Source organism: Squalius cephalus (genome assembly GCF_949319135.1).
Source record: "Squalius cephalus genome assembly, chromosome: 8".
In the NCBI taxonomy this organism is placed as follows: Eukaryota; Metazoa; Chordata; class Actinopteri; order Cypriniformes; family Leuciscidae; genus Squalius; species Squalius cephalus.
The window spans coordinates 36,342,319-36,356,662 of record NC_137129.1 but is presented as its reverse complement, the minus strand read 5'-3'; the positions used below and the strand labels follow the sequence as shown (position 1 = coordinate 36,356,662).

The 14,344-nt window shown below is 35.3% G+C and overlaps 2 protein-coding genes across 2 annotated transcripts in view; one reads left to right on the top strand and one right to left on the bottom strand.

Annotated features, from left to right (window-relative positions):
• LOC307162907 (uncharacterized protein) overlaps positions 1–14,344 on the top strand; it is a 77,009-nt gene that overhangs the window by 12,531 nt on the left and 50,134 nt on the right. The window lies entirely within an intron of this gene.
• stx1b (syntaxin 1B) overlaps positions 1–14,344 on the bottom strand; it is a 43,172-nt gene that overhangs the window by 10,786 nt on the left and 18,042 nt on the right. Inside the window, exons 3-6 of the mRNA XM_079878663.1 lie at positions 12,265–12,364; positions 2,851–2,925; positions 1,070–1,143; positions 225–333 (exon numbers count right to left, since the gene is read on the bottom strand). Coding sequence (XP_079734789.1) covers positions 225–333; positions 1,070–1,143; positions 2,851–2,925; positions 12,265–12,364 — 358 coding nt within the window. The remainder of the gene's footprint in view (positions 1–224; positions 334–1,069; positions 1,144–2,850; positions 2,926–12,264; positions 12,365–14,344) is intronic.

Here is a 14,344-nt window from a genome sequence, read left to right as displayed (position 1 = left end):
ACTGGGTATTTTGATCAGATTTGTGTTCCTGTATTAGATCAATGGGTAGAATATGGCGCACAGGTCATGCTTTTGATCCAGTAACATGCTGTATAGCTTTTTTTTTGTTGCTTAAGTTAGTAAGATTTGTAGTGAAAATGTAACTGTGCGTTCCAGTAATGTACAGTAGGATGTTTCTCAACTTTCTGCATATGTGTGTCTTTGTGCGTACTAGCAGAACTCACTAATTTCCAGTTGTCTCTGAATGCGGTCCTTGCAGCGGTCCCTGTATTTGGACTGCGTGGTGTTGTACTCCGTCATCACCTCCACAAACTTGCGTGACAGCGTGGAATGCTGTGGGATAAAGGTAGAGATGTTGAGGCGGCACATCAGGATGTGAATTCGCTCGCTGACTGGATAATAATATTGAGGGCCAAGTGTGAACATTGTGAAATCGGCCCCTGCTTTTGCTGCAGTTTGAGAGATTACTGCACACATTCTGTTTCTGAACAGCAGATGGTGCCAAGGAGGGTGTTTGACAGAGCTGCTCAGAGGGAGGGCAGAGTTCACAGGAAGTATGTCAGTCTCTGAGCTCACTGGACACCCTGAAGGTCAGATTTGTTACTGTTTTGCTGAATATTGCTTCCCTTTTAGAAAAACTATTTTACTTAACAAAAAAGCTTTGAAAGTCTTGAATATCCCCTGAACACTTCCTATGACATAATTCACAAGTGAAAGACACGATGCATGTATTTTTAGAGACATGCATATGTGGAACTTGATGGACATTATTCATAACGAATGATAAGTCTGATATCAGTGCATTTAACATTTAAAAAATGTTAATCCGTAAAAGTAATATTCTAAGATTATTTATTAATTTAATATTGAATATAAGAAGTTGTGACGTTGCTTGACAATAGACAACTAAACTAACAATAATAAATTCTTAAGTTGTCAATTATTTTACACATTACATTGATTTGACTGAATAGATTGACAATGATTATCGTTAGGAGAATAAAGATTGTAAATAATGTTTTGACAAGCATTTAGAATATTACAATGGTGTTTGTCATTATTTTTATACCTGTGTCTTGCGGATCCGCAAATCTGCAGATGATCTGTTCAACCCCTCCTCTTGCTCTATACTTTGTTCGATTGCTGTGGAATAGAGAAATAAACTGAATATAATAAATTGTAGTAAAACAGCCTGTGCTAAAACCAAGTCTATGCACATGCAGTCACCATGATAAATATCGCCCCTTCAACATATTTTAATGATTGACATTTCATTTAGCAGCTGTCTCACCCTGGTTACCTGGTTACAACAGTTACTGAGGTGGCACAGCAACTACAACATGAAAAAGTAATTGGCGGACTGAACTGTTACAATGAAAGTGCATACACTAGCTGTCAGACAAAGTGGTCCCAGAGTAATAACAAGTCCCTTAATCTCAGAAGAACAATAGATCTCACTGTCCACTTCAGGAGACGATGGGATTCACACTCCATTCACTTCTAATGGAGCTGTGTGCACCATGTGTCACTGGACTGGCTATATCAATGAAAGTGTAGATGAAGTTTAGATCAGAATGACCGTCACTGTGGGCTATACATGCATGGAGAAGATTTAAAGGTTTCCAAAGTGATTATTCACATGGCATTTAGGGCTGGATTTCCAGATAACGTTGTCTCTTAGCGCGCTACGAAGACTCTAAAGGTATAACTTAACTAAAGGTATACTATTTCTAGATGTGTTCACCGAACTATACCTTAGGAGGTTGCTTAAAATATTCCTTCTTACGTGCGACTTTACCAGGTGCTGTCCGCGGCGGTGGTGCTAAATTGGTTAATATCGATGGCTCGAGAATCAATTATTCATTCATGCAGGGGCTGCTTCACTACGTTATGTGAGAAAGTGTTGTTCTTTATAAAAGAAGCACTTCAGAAATAGTTGAAATTGCATTTATCAGTACTCATGGGATCTAATCAATGAAAATAAATAATCCAAATTGCAAACTAAATCCAACCCTGGATATTTTATATAATTTCGAAAAGAGTGCGCGAACCCGCAACCTCAAGCCCAAATGTATCATGCCTCAACCTGCTGAATTTCGGGGCTGAGAGCTCCGTCAAGTATGTGTCGGACCAACAAGATCTAAAAGCTGCTGAATTTGCTGTCGTGGCAGGCGAAATTTCTTTTGAATTGCATCTTCTGACATGGTAAAGTTTTAACAGATATAATAGTGCACATAAACAAAGCTGGCAGGAAGCAGGTCATGTACCTCTGGTCGATCGACTGCCATTGAGAAGAATGAGAATGCTTACTGATACCTCTCTCCATGTATTAGGTAGTAGTGTAATAAAATCAATTTTCAATTTTTAATTACACACTCATATTGTCATTGAATAAGTTGCTGAAAAATATTATCTTGTTCTTGGCGTGGAGTGTAACTTTTTGTCTTTTCCTGCACGACTTCAGAAGGAGAACACTTCAAAAGAGATTAGTCCAAACTCCTACTTAAGAATTTTCTATTGCTTAACTCCCTTTCCCTCAGGTGGCTGCCTTTTGAATCAAAGTTTGACTCCAAATTAGATTTGCCTACGCGAGCATGAAGATTTTAGGAGCTAAACTTTTAGGAGAAACTTCATGTATACTTGCAAATAGCTAAATAGCAAAAACATTTCTAATTTTCTCACGCTAAATTCAAAGAAGTCGAAGAACAGTGCAAGAATGTTCACCATCTCAAACTGATCTCAGATCTGTTTCATTGTTTGCGATATTTTACATAATTGTGTGTTATTTTCTAAAACAATCATACAGAAATATAAAAGTGCTAATAAAGTAAAAAATTCTGTTTTTTATACCTTTTAATTTAGAGCGCACTTTATTGGCTGTCTTCTTAATGTCAGCTGTGAGGTCCTCCAACTCCTGCTTGGTCTCTGCAGAATAAAAACACAAGGAAATACAAATTAGTTTAAATGCATATAATGTTGAGTTAAGTTAATGAGCACTGGTTGCATTATATAGGGTACAAAGTCATGTGACAACATACTGCATTTAGATAGATAGACAGACAAATAGATAGATAGATAGATAGATAGACTTTTATATAGAATATATTTTAACAAAAAAGGTTTGTGCTTAATAAATGCACAAATAATTTTAGTTCAAGATGTATTCTATGAAAAGTTTTATCTTATCTTACATAATTTATCCATTGTTTTACTGGAGAACATGACCAAAATACAGATTAACAATCCTGATTTTTGTAGTGCAATGTCTATTAGTTTTTATGACTTTAACCTTTGAAAATATCTCAGGCCATATAAAGTTCTTGTTCTTTAAAGAGAAAAATGAGTGCTCTCTTGTTAAACGGTGGATGTGTGTACAGACTGCAGGCTGCAGTCATATGTTGATTGATAGTTACTGCAGTGCCATTCACTCCCTGGACACCACCTCAGCCTTTTCAACTCCCACCTACACACTCTCCTTTCCTCTGACTAATCCAATCCCTCGCTGCTTTCTCTCTTTTCTCCAGCCATGAGTTTGATGACCATGACATTTCTTCCTCTGCGAGTATTAATGCCAATATCAATTTATCATCAGGGATTATTTATGCATTTATTAAGAGGAATAAAGCACTTGCAAATTCATACTGAAATATTTATCATAATATACAGTGCTTAACACATTTATTAGACCACGTCATAATAAAGAGAAAACACAACTATTTTAGGAATCTGTCAAAAACCTGTTTAAAAACTAAACATTTTATTGTCATTTATTATGCAAATAACAACAGGGTTTCCGCGGATCCTTAAAAAGTCTTAAATTAGATTTTTAAAATTTAAGGCCATAAAAAGTCTTATTTTTACTTATGAAAGGTCTTAAATTTTCGATGGGAATTTGACTTAGACATATCTAATTGTTTTCCAAATTAAAACTATCTAATTAGTGTACTTTATTTATTCTTTCTTTGTGGATTTGCTTGTTCATGTGACATTTCGCGTCACATTCGCGGCAGCATTACGTCTGTCTCCTGCACGCGAAACAGGAGGAGAGGAGAAGCAAGTTGATAAATATCAGTTCAATTGTAAGTTCATTCTTTATGTGCGTAGTGGAGTGCGATGTGTATTGTCTATTATGATATTGTAATCATTGTTTTAACGATGTACGAGGCACTGTGAGCTGACATTGCATTTGTCTCTGCTTTCACTGCGTGATGTGTCAGTGCAGTTATAGGTATATCTCCAAATGAGTTTTTGCCTTATATTTATATCATATTATGTTGTTATCATACAATATCACATCAGCAAGAGTCCCATTTTCCCGTGCACAATTGCAAATGCGATATCTATTTTATATAACAGTTAAATGAACAATAAATGAACATTGTGAGTCACATTTCATAAACAATATTGTCACTATTTTTTGTTTTCCCTTTGTTTTGCAGACGAGAATTTCAAAATGAAACCAGTTTGAACAAATCGGCTGAATGAATGACTCACTTTTTAGTTAGCGGTTTTAGTTTCACATTTAAAGTACCCTTTAATTAAAACGTTAAAATTAGAAATCAGTTCATATTTAAATATTGAATTAAAAAAACAAACAATCTAATAGCTTTATTTATGCAATTGTAAATGCAGTGTAAATATATTGATGCCGCTTCTGTGTCACTTCTGCACTGCAAAGATGGATTTTGATTTAATGATTTAATTTGACTGGTAACAGTGGTATTGTGTTATTATTCTAATAGAATTTAATTTGAATGTTAGAATTTGACATAAAAGGTGATGCATACATCTACAAATGTCCATATATAGGTGAAAATGCCCCGGAAATCAATTTAAAGTGGCAAATATTACCCCCTTAATAAAAAATAAAAAAATTCTGTCACTGCTGTGAACTGACCACTGCATAGAATATGAAAAATATGAATATCTTCGTGAGTCAGCTGTCAACAACAGGCCTAAACCAGCCATGGCACCAAGCACAAAAACACAATCAGTAAAATATTATCTAACTATTATCAACAAAAGTTTGAAAATATCAAGACACATTTTTATTGCAATATTGCACACCCCTAATGCACAGTATTAATTTTGATTTCTTCGGGTCTTAAAAGGTTTTTGATTTTATGTCTTGACTTAAATTTGACTTTAAAAATTCTGCAGACCCTGAACAAACTGAAACTACATAGCCTTTATTCACACATAATAACCAAAAAACTTAATATTTTGTATGGCGTCATTGGCCTTGGTAACAGCTTGCATTCTTGCTGGCATTGTTTTTATGTACAGTACTTTTCCACAGTCTCTGTTGTTATTAACTTCCAAATAGTTTCTAGTTGTTCCCAAATACTTTCTTTTTAAGAAACTTTTGTGCGATCTATCTTTGAATCCACTAAATCCCAAATTTGTTCAATAGCATTCAAGTCCGGACTTTGACTTGGCCAACTGTGACTAAAGAGACAACACATACTGGTGGATTAACCATTATTAAAAAATTATTTTGGTAATCACCAATACTGTTACATTAGAGCAGCTGTTGCACAAACCTTACATTGGGAGGTGGTCTAATAAATTTGCTAAGCACTGTATGTGCAAGTCTCAAATAGTTCAGTCGTGACTCTAACCGAGCGCTGATTTGTTCCTATAACACTGTGGCATTAGCCAACCAGACGTACTTCCTAATCCACATGATGCTGTGTGATTATGAAAACTTCTGTTTACCCCTCCTCCTCCCAAGTGCCACCTGTAGAGATCTGCTATGGGGTTTTTAATGTATTCTTGCAGCAGCTTGTCCTTACGTACTTACGTTTCTTAGCAGCAGCGTAGCAGATTTCATCTGCCAAAATTAAGAATATGTACATGCCATGCCAATAAATGCTGGTTAAATAATTCACTCCATGTGTTGTCAAGTTGTCAAGAAATACATATACACAACTTATTACTAAATAGGGTTTTAATAAGCTGGGTCGAGAATTTATAGAAGCCTCACACTTCAAATCACTCAGCGTCTCCTCCTGGCCATCAATATTGTGGCTCCTGCTGATCACTTTCAGGGGATCGACGGTGGGCGGCGGGTGGAAGAAGGGTGATAAATTACACGTCTATACGTTGTGAACAGTAATTTATTGATTGGTGTTTCATAGTAAATACCGGTGATTCTTCAATTAGGGGAAATTTTCTGTTCCCAAGGATGATTGCTTTTTTAGCTTTTAAAGGAGAGATCATAATGTCTTTAAACTTTTTAATTGTGTGTCCTTAATTACTTTTTCCTAATTTTGTGTTGAAAGGTTAAATTTGCCAGAACTGATCTGTTTGACTCAATTTATTATCTCTTTAGTTAAGTTAATTGATGGTTAGCTTTCGGCAATTGGGTATTATTTTGATTGGCATGTTGGATTGACAAAATTCAGTATGCCGGAACTTATTTGAAAAAATATATTAAATATATATGTTCATAAGCACTTATAATAGGTGTACCGTAGTGATTCAGGATAAGACAAAAACACGGTTTGGAAAATGGATTCATGAGGTACTCACACATTATATAAATTTTGAACACAAAAAAGTTACATAGTGCAGCTAAGCTTTAAAAAAAAAAGTACATGACAAACAAAACAGTGTAAAAAAGCGCTTAAAAAGCAATGCTGTCCTGTAAAACAAATGATCTGTTTAGTCACTTGTGTCCGTTAAAGTGCTGTAGTCAGGGTGTGGCCAGTTCCCCTGTACATCGATTTAACAAAAGTGTAATGTATCTCCTGTCACTGAGTTCGCATCACAATATTTGCACACCGCTACACCATTGTTGTCCTTACAGACAGCTAAATGCAGTCCTGCTCTTTCCTGTTCTAAACAAGCCATTGTCTCATGTCAGCTTTTTTTTTTTTTTTTTTTTTTTTTGCTCATGTGGTCGAGAGATCGATTTGACCGATGAGAATGTTTCTTGTCACACCCACTGTTTAACATGACATCTAACCAGCACTTTAATAGATCTTGAATGTGATTTTATTTATATCGGTTAGCAGTCGCCACAAAATTGCTAAATCAGGCCTGTTGCAGAAACATGAGATTTAGGATTTCAGCAAAATTTTAATTCATACAGTTCTACAAAATCTACCCCTGCATGTTTGTTTATTAAATATTTTTCACAAATTCTCAGAATTCTGCAGATTTCTTTTTCTTCTCAAAATTACCTTTTTGAGGTAAAAAAGCTCTACAGGTCTGGCTCTGTCTATTAATGACTGACTTTAATGATCTTTTATCAGCTAATGTTTATCTAATATGAATTTACTAGTCATTTATGATGTATGCTGCCGTGCAAAGGCAAAAGACCGTAACTTCGTTTTTGGTCGAAAATGAGTTATTTATATTTTTGGCACATTCAAGACCTTCTTTATCATGTGGATAAGTATCTTGAATCAATTCCGGTTTTTTTTCGAGAAAATAATGATTTGTCTTAACAGTAACTTCCAAAAGCCCATGAGAAACCAAGGCAGAACACCGTAACATCAGTTACCGCTCTTTGGCTTTGTTTTGGAACGCTCAAATTACGAGTTACGGTGCTCTGCCTTTGTTTAGCCGCGCGTCAATATGAAGTTACTGTGCCGGTGTTCAATCAAATAATGCTACCTACCAGATTGTACGGTTATCTGCCTTTGTTTTAATGTCCATTAAAATTTAAAGTACGGTGTAGCCTGTGTACTTTGTACAGCTGCCATCAGTCGCTCTAACTTCTGATGTTCTCAGAGCGGTCAGAACATTTAGTATGGTCTGCTCCATCGACAAACGTGCGATATCGATCGCGAAGGATTATGCAGAGTTGACAGAAAAACGTTACACATTGCCGTATCAGATGAATACAACCAAGAATTAAAGCTTGGCAAACTAGCTGGCAGAGTGCCAAAACTTCGCCTTCAGCCCCGCCCTAAACGCGGTCGATCGAGTCAACGCTGGACTAATAGGTATTTTGTCATGTCAAATGTATTAATAATGCCATCAGAATGCAACCAAAGCACAGGATAGCAATAAGTAGATGGCTATAAATAATTGTAAATCGTACAAAATAAATGCCATGATCACTAGATTTTATACAGGTGTTACTATAATGATTTTGTTAATGGTGATCAGCAACTAAATATTGATAATGTGGAAGTTACTGCCTTTTGCCTTGGCATGACTTCTCACTTTTTGCTGACAATACAAAGGCAGAGTACAGTAACTTTAAAATAGTGGTCAAAAGTCAAGTTTGAGCTCAAGATTTTTTTATGTATATAATTTCCATTACTAAAACATCTATTTGCCAGATTTCCAGTGTCCTACCTATAATTAATTTGGCGGGACAACTAAAAATCTTTAAAGTCATTTTTCTCAGTTCCACACTCTAGCGACTTAAGGTCTTTTGCCTTTGTAGGGCAGTATAGATAAACTACATGAACCTGAATTCTTTGTAGCATATGGTGTTTGTTGATGTCTACTTTAAAGAAAAAAAGATTATGTAATTTCAGTAGGGTTTTTTTTTATTATTATTTTTAGCCACATATTACCGCCTACTGCAAAATGCATTTAGCAAAACATTCCAACAAATAAGTGAGCACTTATAGCAATGCTTTTATGTTTGTTTCAGAATACTGATCATCCAACAAAATCCATCCAGAACACAAAAAGTTCTCAACCCCCAAGGATTGGCAGTATAGAAAAGCTAACCGTCCAATTTATCATCACCCCTCAGCTAAGTAAACTACGCACAGCTCATTTTTACTTGCTAACGTCACTCACCTGCAGGGCAACATGGAGGACTTTCAGGGGCAGGAGTTCATTATGCGCTATTATTCTGATGGCTAATTTGGTCATTTAAGCTGATTGGGTGAATTGATGAACTAGGGCAAAGAGGTAATCATTAGTCACCCGAAGAGCCAACAGAGGTTAACATTTTTGCTCAAGGTCACAATTGCTGAATTTAAAAGAGAGCAATTCGCTCATCTTTTAGCAAGCTGGCTTTTTCACAAACGTTGCACATTTAGCTTTGTACAGTAGCACATACACAAAAATGTAATGTAAAAGTAGGGTGACCTCAGTAAAAGGATAATAAAAAATCCATGAAATGCTTTGGTTTTGTGGTGGGGGTGTATTAATGGAGAACTTGGGCTGCTAACATAGAAGTTGTGGATTAGCTTCTGGAAGCACTGACCCAAAAATGTTTCTGAGATCACAATAACCCTGTATTACTGAGGGTGAGGGGGATGGTATTACAGTCTTGGTTAAAGATCTAAGTACACAAACGTTAGCTTGATCCCAATGAACTTGCCAGTGACTGAGATCATATTCCTGCCATTATATTCTGAGTAGGATATTTTGGATAAAAGGCATCTGTTAAATGAAAAATAACAGTGTCTGTCTTTCCATTTTTGTATGTCTTGTGACTGAATTCAAAGGCTTCTGCTGTAAGAAAGAGAAATGGGCATTGGGCCTTGAATTCTTCTATACTGCACAATTTATGCAGTATGTATAACATTACAAGCTCAATAATTTACAAAAACACACACAACACTACTGAAACTGAAGGAGAATAATGCAAGGAAAACAACTTAAGTTTGACATTTAAAGCCATAAATGGCAATCTTATCATGTCATATACTCATTCTCAAGTCATTTTTCCTGTATAATTTACCGAACAACTAAAAAGTCGTTCTTAAGCAGAATGTCTGAACATCCTTTTCCATAAATAACAGGAGATGGTGATTTACACAACCACAAATGACAAAAAACAGTATAATAGTCCATATGACTACTAAAATTATTCCTTTTGGTCATTTTTGGAACATGGCAGTATAAATCACCATCTACTTTTGTATGAAAAAGTCTTCCTAACATCTTGGAACGACGTGAGCGTGAGTAAATAATGACAACATTTTCATTTTGGGTGCACTATTCCTTTAAGAATTAGTTTATTAAATATGTTCTCCACCTCTCCTCAGGTTTCCGGTTCACACTGACACAGATATCGAGACAGACACTCAACTTCCACAGGTTCTCTTCATCCTTCATGCAGCATGGTGAAAACAGACAGGGGGGAAAGCAAAAGAAAAGAGAACAGGAAAAAAAGAAAGAAAATAATATTCTTATACATGCATGCAACAACTTAACAGAAACAAAGAAAACATGCATTGAAACCAAAGCGAATCACATGCAGTTAAATGTAAGAAACTGAACCAAAACTGTCAGACACAGTGAGACGTCATCTATTAAAGATTCATCTATAGCAGCTGAGTCATTCATAGGCTGTGGATTTCTTGGATCTAAGCCAGGCAGCCTCAGAGGGCACTCTGGGTTTTGGGTTCAGTGCGTTCAATAAGATGTATCAACGGCATTTGTGGCATAAAGTCAGATACAACAAAATAATTTAGAAAAATTTGTAGTTTCAGTAACAATGGAAGTAAACAGAGGCAGGTAATACATGCTAAAATATAGCCATAAGCATAGTATAGCCACAATACTTCCATATTAAACAGGTAAACATGAGACTAATATAATAGAATTCTTTAATAACATGTTTTGTGTGGTTATTTACAATATTAAACAGTTCTGGTCCTCGAATTTGATTGGCTGAGCAGCGTTCCAAGAGTCACTGAATCATTCACTCAAATGATTTGTTTAAAAACACTAATTCAATCAGAAATGAAACAAGTGACTGTCTTTTTGGGTGATTCATTAAATCATTTACTCAAATGATTTGTTTTAAAAAACTATCAGGAATGAAAGCACCATTTACTTCCATTTTAAATGGTACATGTCCAAAAAAAAAAGAAAAAAAGTGGAATGACTATGGCCCTTTTTTTTGTAAGCGAATAAACTTACATTTTAATAAATTTAACTTGGCCTGAAACTGATGTTTGATTACTATTTTAAGGTGAAGTATGTATTTTCGCCACCAATAGGAATTGCAAAAATAATGACTTTCACTTGCTTTTCAGAAAAAATTGCCTATGAATAAGGATACTTATGGTTGTCTCTGCTTATTAAATGGGATAAAAGTACACACAAAATTACATACTTCACCTTTAAAAACTGTCTATTTGCTATTTAATGTTAATTTAGAAGCAATATTTGAGTACCTGTAAAATAACAGATTCCACAAAAGCATTTCTTCATTAAATAACATTGTAACCGCACTGATTTGGAAACAGTTGGCTTACTGCACATTTACTAAAGAGCTGCTCTGTCAGAATGACCTCACACATTAGTCACAGACAGTACTGGAACGACTCAAACACTCATAGACATTTGCCGTAATTGAAGATTGTTGCTGGGGAAAGATGAGGTGAGCAGGATTTTTTAGAAACATTTGAGGACTCGGAGCTGAAGAAACAGCCTCTATAGATGCAGTGTGGGCTGGTGCACTATGAGGTGTGTGGGTTGGGTCTAACAAACACTTGGAGCGATGTGGCGACTCTTTTGTAGAGTGGGTGGCGCAAATGCAAGGTATTGGAGAAAGGCTTGAATAGGCTCACCAATGAGCTCATATATCTTACCACACAACTGCAGTCAAGTCATGGAGCTGGTGCTTTCCAAAAAGTGATAAATACTTTATCGAATTTGCACCTCTCAAACCTTCCTGCATTGTGACCGAATATGCATGTATGATAATTTTTTAGAGGTTGCACATATGTTAAAGGGACAGTTCCCCCAAAAATTTAAATTCTGTCATCATTTACTCACCTTCTGTACATAAAAGTTTACATGTGACTTTAAATTCCCATGTAAAGATTTTGAATATAACACACAAGTCATATTTTATGCAATGAACATGAGTAAATGATTCATTTTTGGGCGAACGATCCTTTTAAGGGCAAGCAGTATAGTAGACAATGCAAATATATACAGTTCATCACTTTTAATGTTGAAAACGTGGGTGAAGTTAAAAGCTAATGTAAAAATGTGTCATGTTGCCCTGAGATATAGATATGCATTTACAAACATGTGTCAGTGTGTTAGGTTTATATTTGTATGCGCGAATGGATAGATCCTACAGGGAGATATGGGGGAGGTAATACAATAAATTTGCACTTTTTTTTTTTTTGTATGCCTGAACGTCTCACTGATGAAGTGTCACATTCATGTTCATGTTAGTGATCTGAAAAACAACCATATTCTAGAGGCAGAATATTCATTTTTAAACCACACTGAAATGAATGTGAAAGCGTTTACACTGCGTCAATGAAAAAGCAGAGGCAGTAGTTTGGATAAAACTGTGTGCTGATGGGTGGAACTCACTTTCATCAGGGTTGGGTGCTGCTAGGATGGCACTGTGCTGCTTCTTGACCTGTTCTACATCCTCTGACAGCTTTTCAATACAGCCACGGATCTCCTCAACCTGTCAAGAGAACATGCGTTAAATAATGCTCATAATCCATATAGTGACATTTGCAAATTATATGAAAGAGGACTAAATCTAAATGACTACTTGCATATTGTGAAACTCTGTGTAAAAAAAAAAGAAAGTAATTGGCTAATTAGCTTCAATAACATGGAGCAAATTAATATTTGTATTTATTCATAATAAAAATAATAATGTATATATATAATATAATTATATATTTAGATTATATATTTAAAAAAAATGAAACATTTTGACATTTTCATCATATTTCTATATCCCATATTACAGATACCATATTATTTCATGTCACATTAAATGTTAGCTTAGCTGTAGAAATTTATTTGCGATCAATGTTCATAATTTGGAAGAAAGCATGCAGGAACTAAACTGCTTTAAGGTGTGAACTGCATAAAAAATGAATTACTATGCTTCCTTATGTTCAAGTAGCCTAATAAAGAACAGTATGGGAAAAAATGCCAAGAGACTTTTTTAATTTTTTTTATTTCTTAGATTTAATCATTTTGAATCTACTAGCAGTATTGGCCAAAAGTGATGTCCGGCCAAGGAAAATTGACATCCTCACCCTTTATTCTTTTTTTTTTCTTCAAATATTATTCATACTGGCATGACGAATCCGATTCTGACTTGTGATGCAGCCTGAATCATAATCACACCGTGTTCGCTCGTTGGCCAGAGGAGAACTGGCCCCTCGACTGAGGCTGGTTTCTCCCAAGGTTTTTTTCTCCATTCTGTCACATGATGGAGTTTGGGTTCCTTGCCACTGTCGCCTCTGGCTTGCTTAGTTGGGGACACTTAATATTCAACAATATAGATAAAATGAACTAATTTAATAATTGATGATCTTTACAACGGAACTGAATCAACACTGAACTGACTTCAACAACAGCGAAATGCATAATTTTCCTGTTCACTGTAAAGCTGCTTTAAAACAATCTGTATCATATAAAGTGCTATAGAAATGAAAGTGACTTGCCTTGACTTGATCATTAAATAAATAAAAGATTTTGTAAGCGTAGTTGGGCTTGTAGTAAACTTTTGTTTGTGATAACGCAATAAAATAAGCCAAATTGTTCGGACATAATTTTTGGCCTGGCTGTCATACAAAGAAATTATGAACACATGCAAAAACAAGAGAAAACCAACTTAATATTAGTAACTGAGTCTGTTGTAGTCAATGTATGCTTTATCTGGTGAGCTTTTTGTTTTTCTATGCATTTTTTTCTATGCATAGTAAAATAAAACCTGTAGCCAAATAATTTTGTCAGATAAATAACTTAACCAAGTTTAGTGTTTTGTTATTCCAGCATATTTAAAATATAACAACAAATATATGAATATTTTCCTTATATTTAAATAGTTAAATCAAACTTGTAGTGTCAGAAACAAATATCCCCTCCGTACATCACTTTTGACCACTACTGTAGATTGTTTTCATTACAAATTATATGATCAAAATTACAGTTTAAGAAGTTAAAGGCTGAAATACACTACACAACTTTTTTTTTGCCCTGATTTACAGTCTGGACGGGTCAACGCTAGTTGCTGAAAGTCAGGGCAAATCTGCAGATTTTGTGCAGTCGGATCACGAAGTGTATGATGGGCATTTGGGCACAGACATCTTTCTTTTTTTTTTGGCTTCAGACTATGATTCCATCCAGTCAGAGGATAGGATATCAAACATTTAATATTTTGAGCCGATTTTAAAACACATTGTTTTCATTTTTTGTCATGCATCTTCTGTCAATGAGATGCGTGTTTCTGTGTGAGTTTGTTGTGTTTGGAATAACTTGAAAGTCCGGTAGTATTTGATATGTATTTACTTTAATGATGCCCAGGCTTTCTCTGTAACCATTTATAAAGTCAGCAAATGTATGATGCGTAGTGTTTTAAAATCTGTTCAGATTTTTTAAATCAAATAGTGTGTTCTGGGCCGGATTTACCTCATATTGTGAT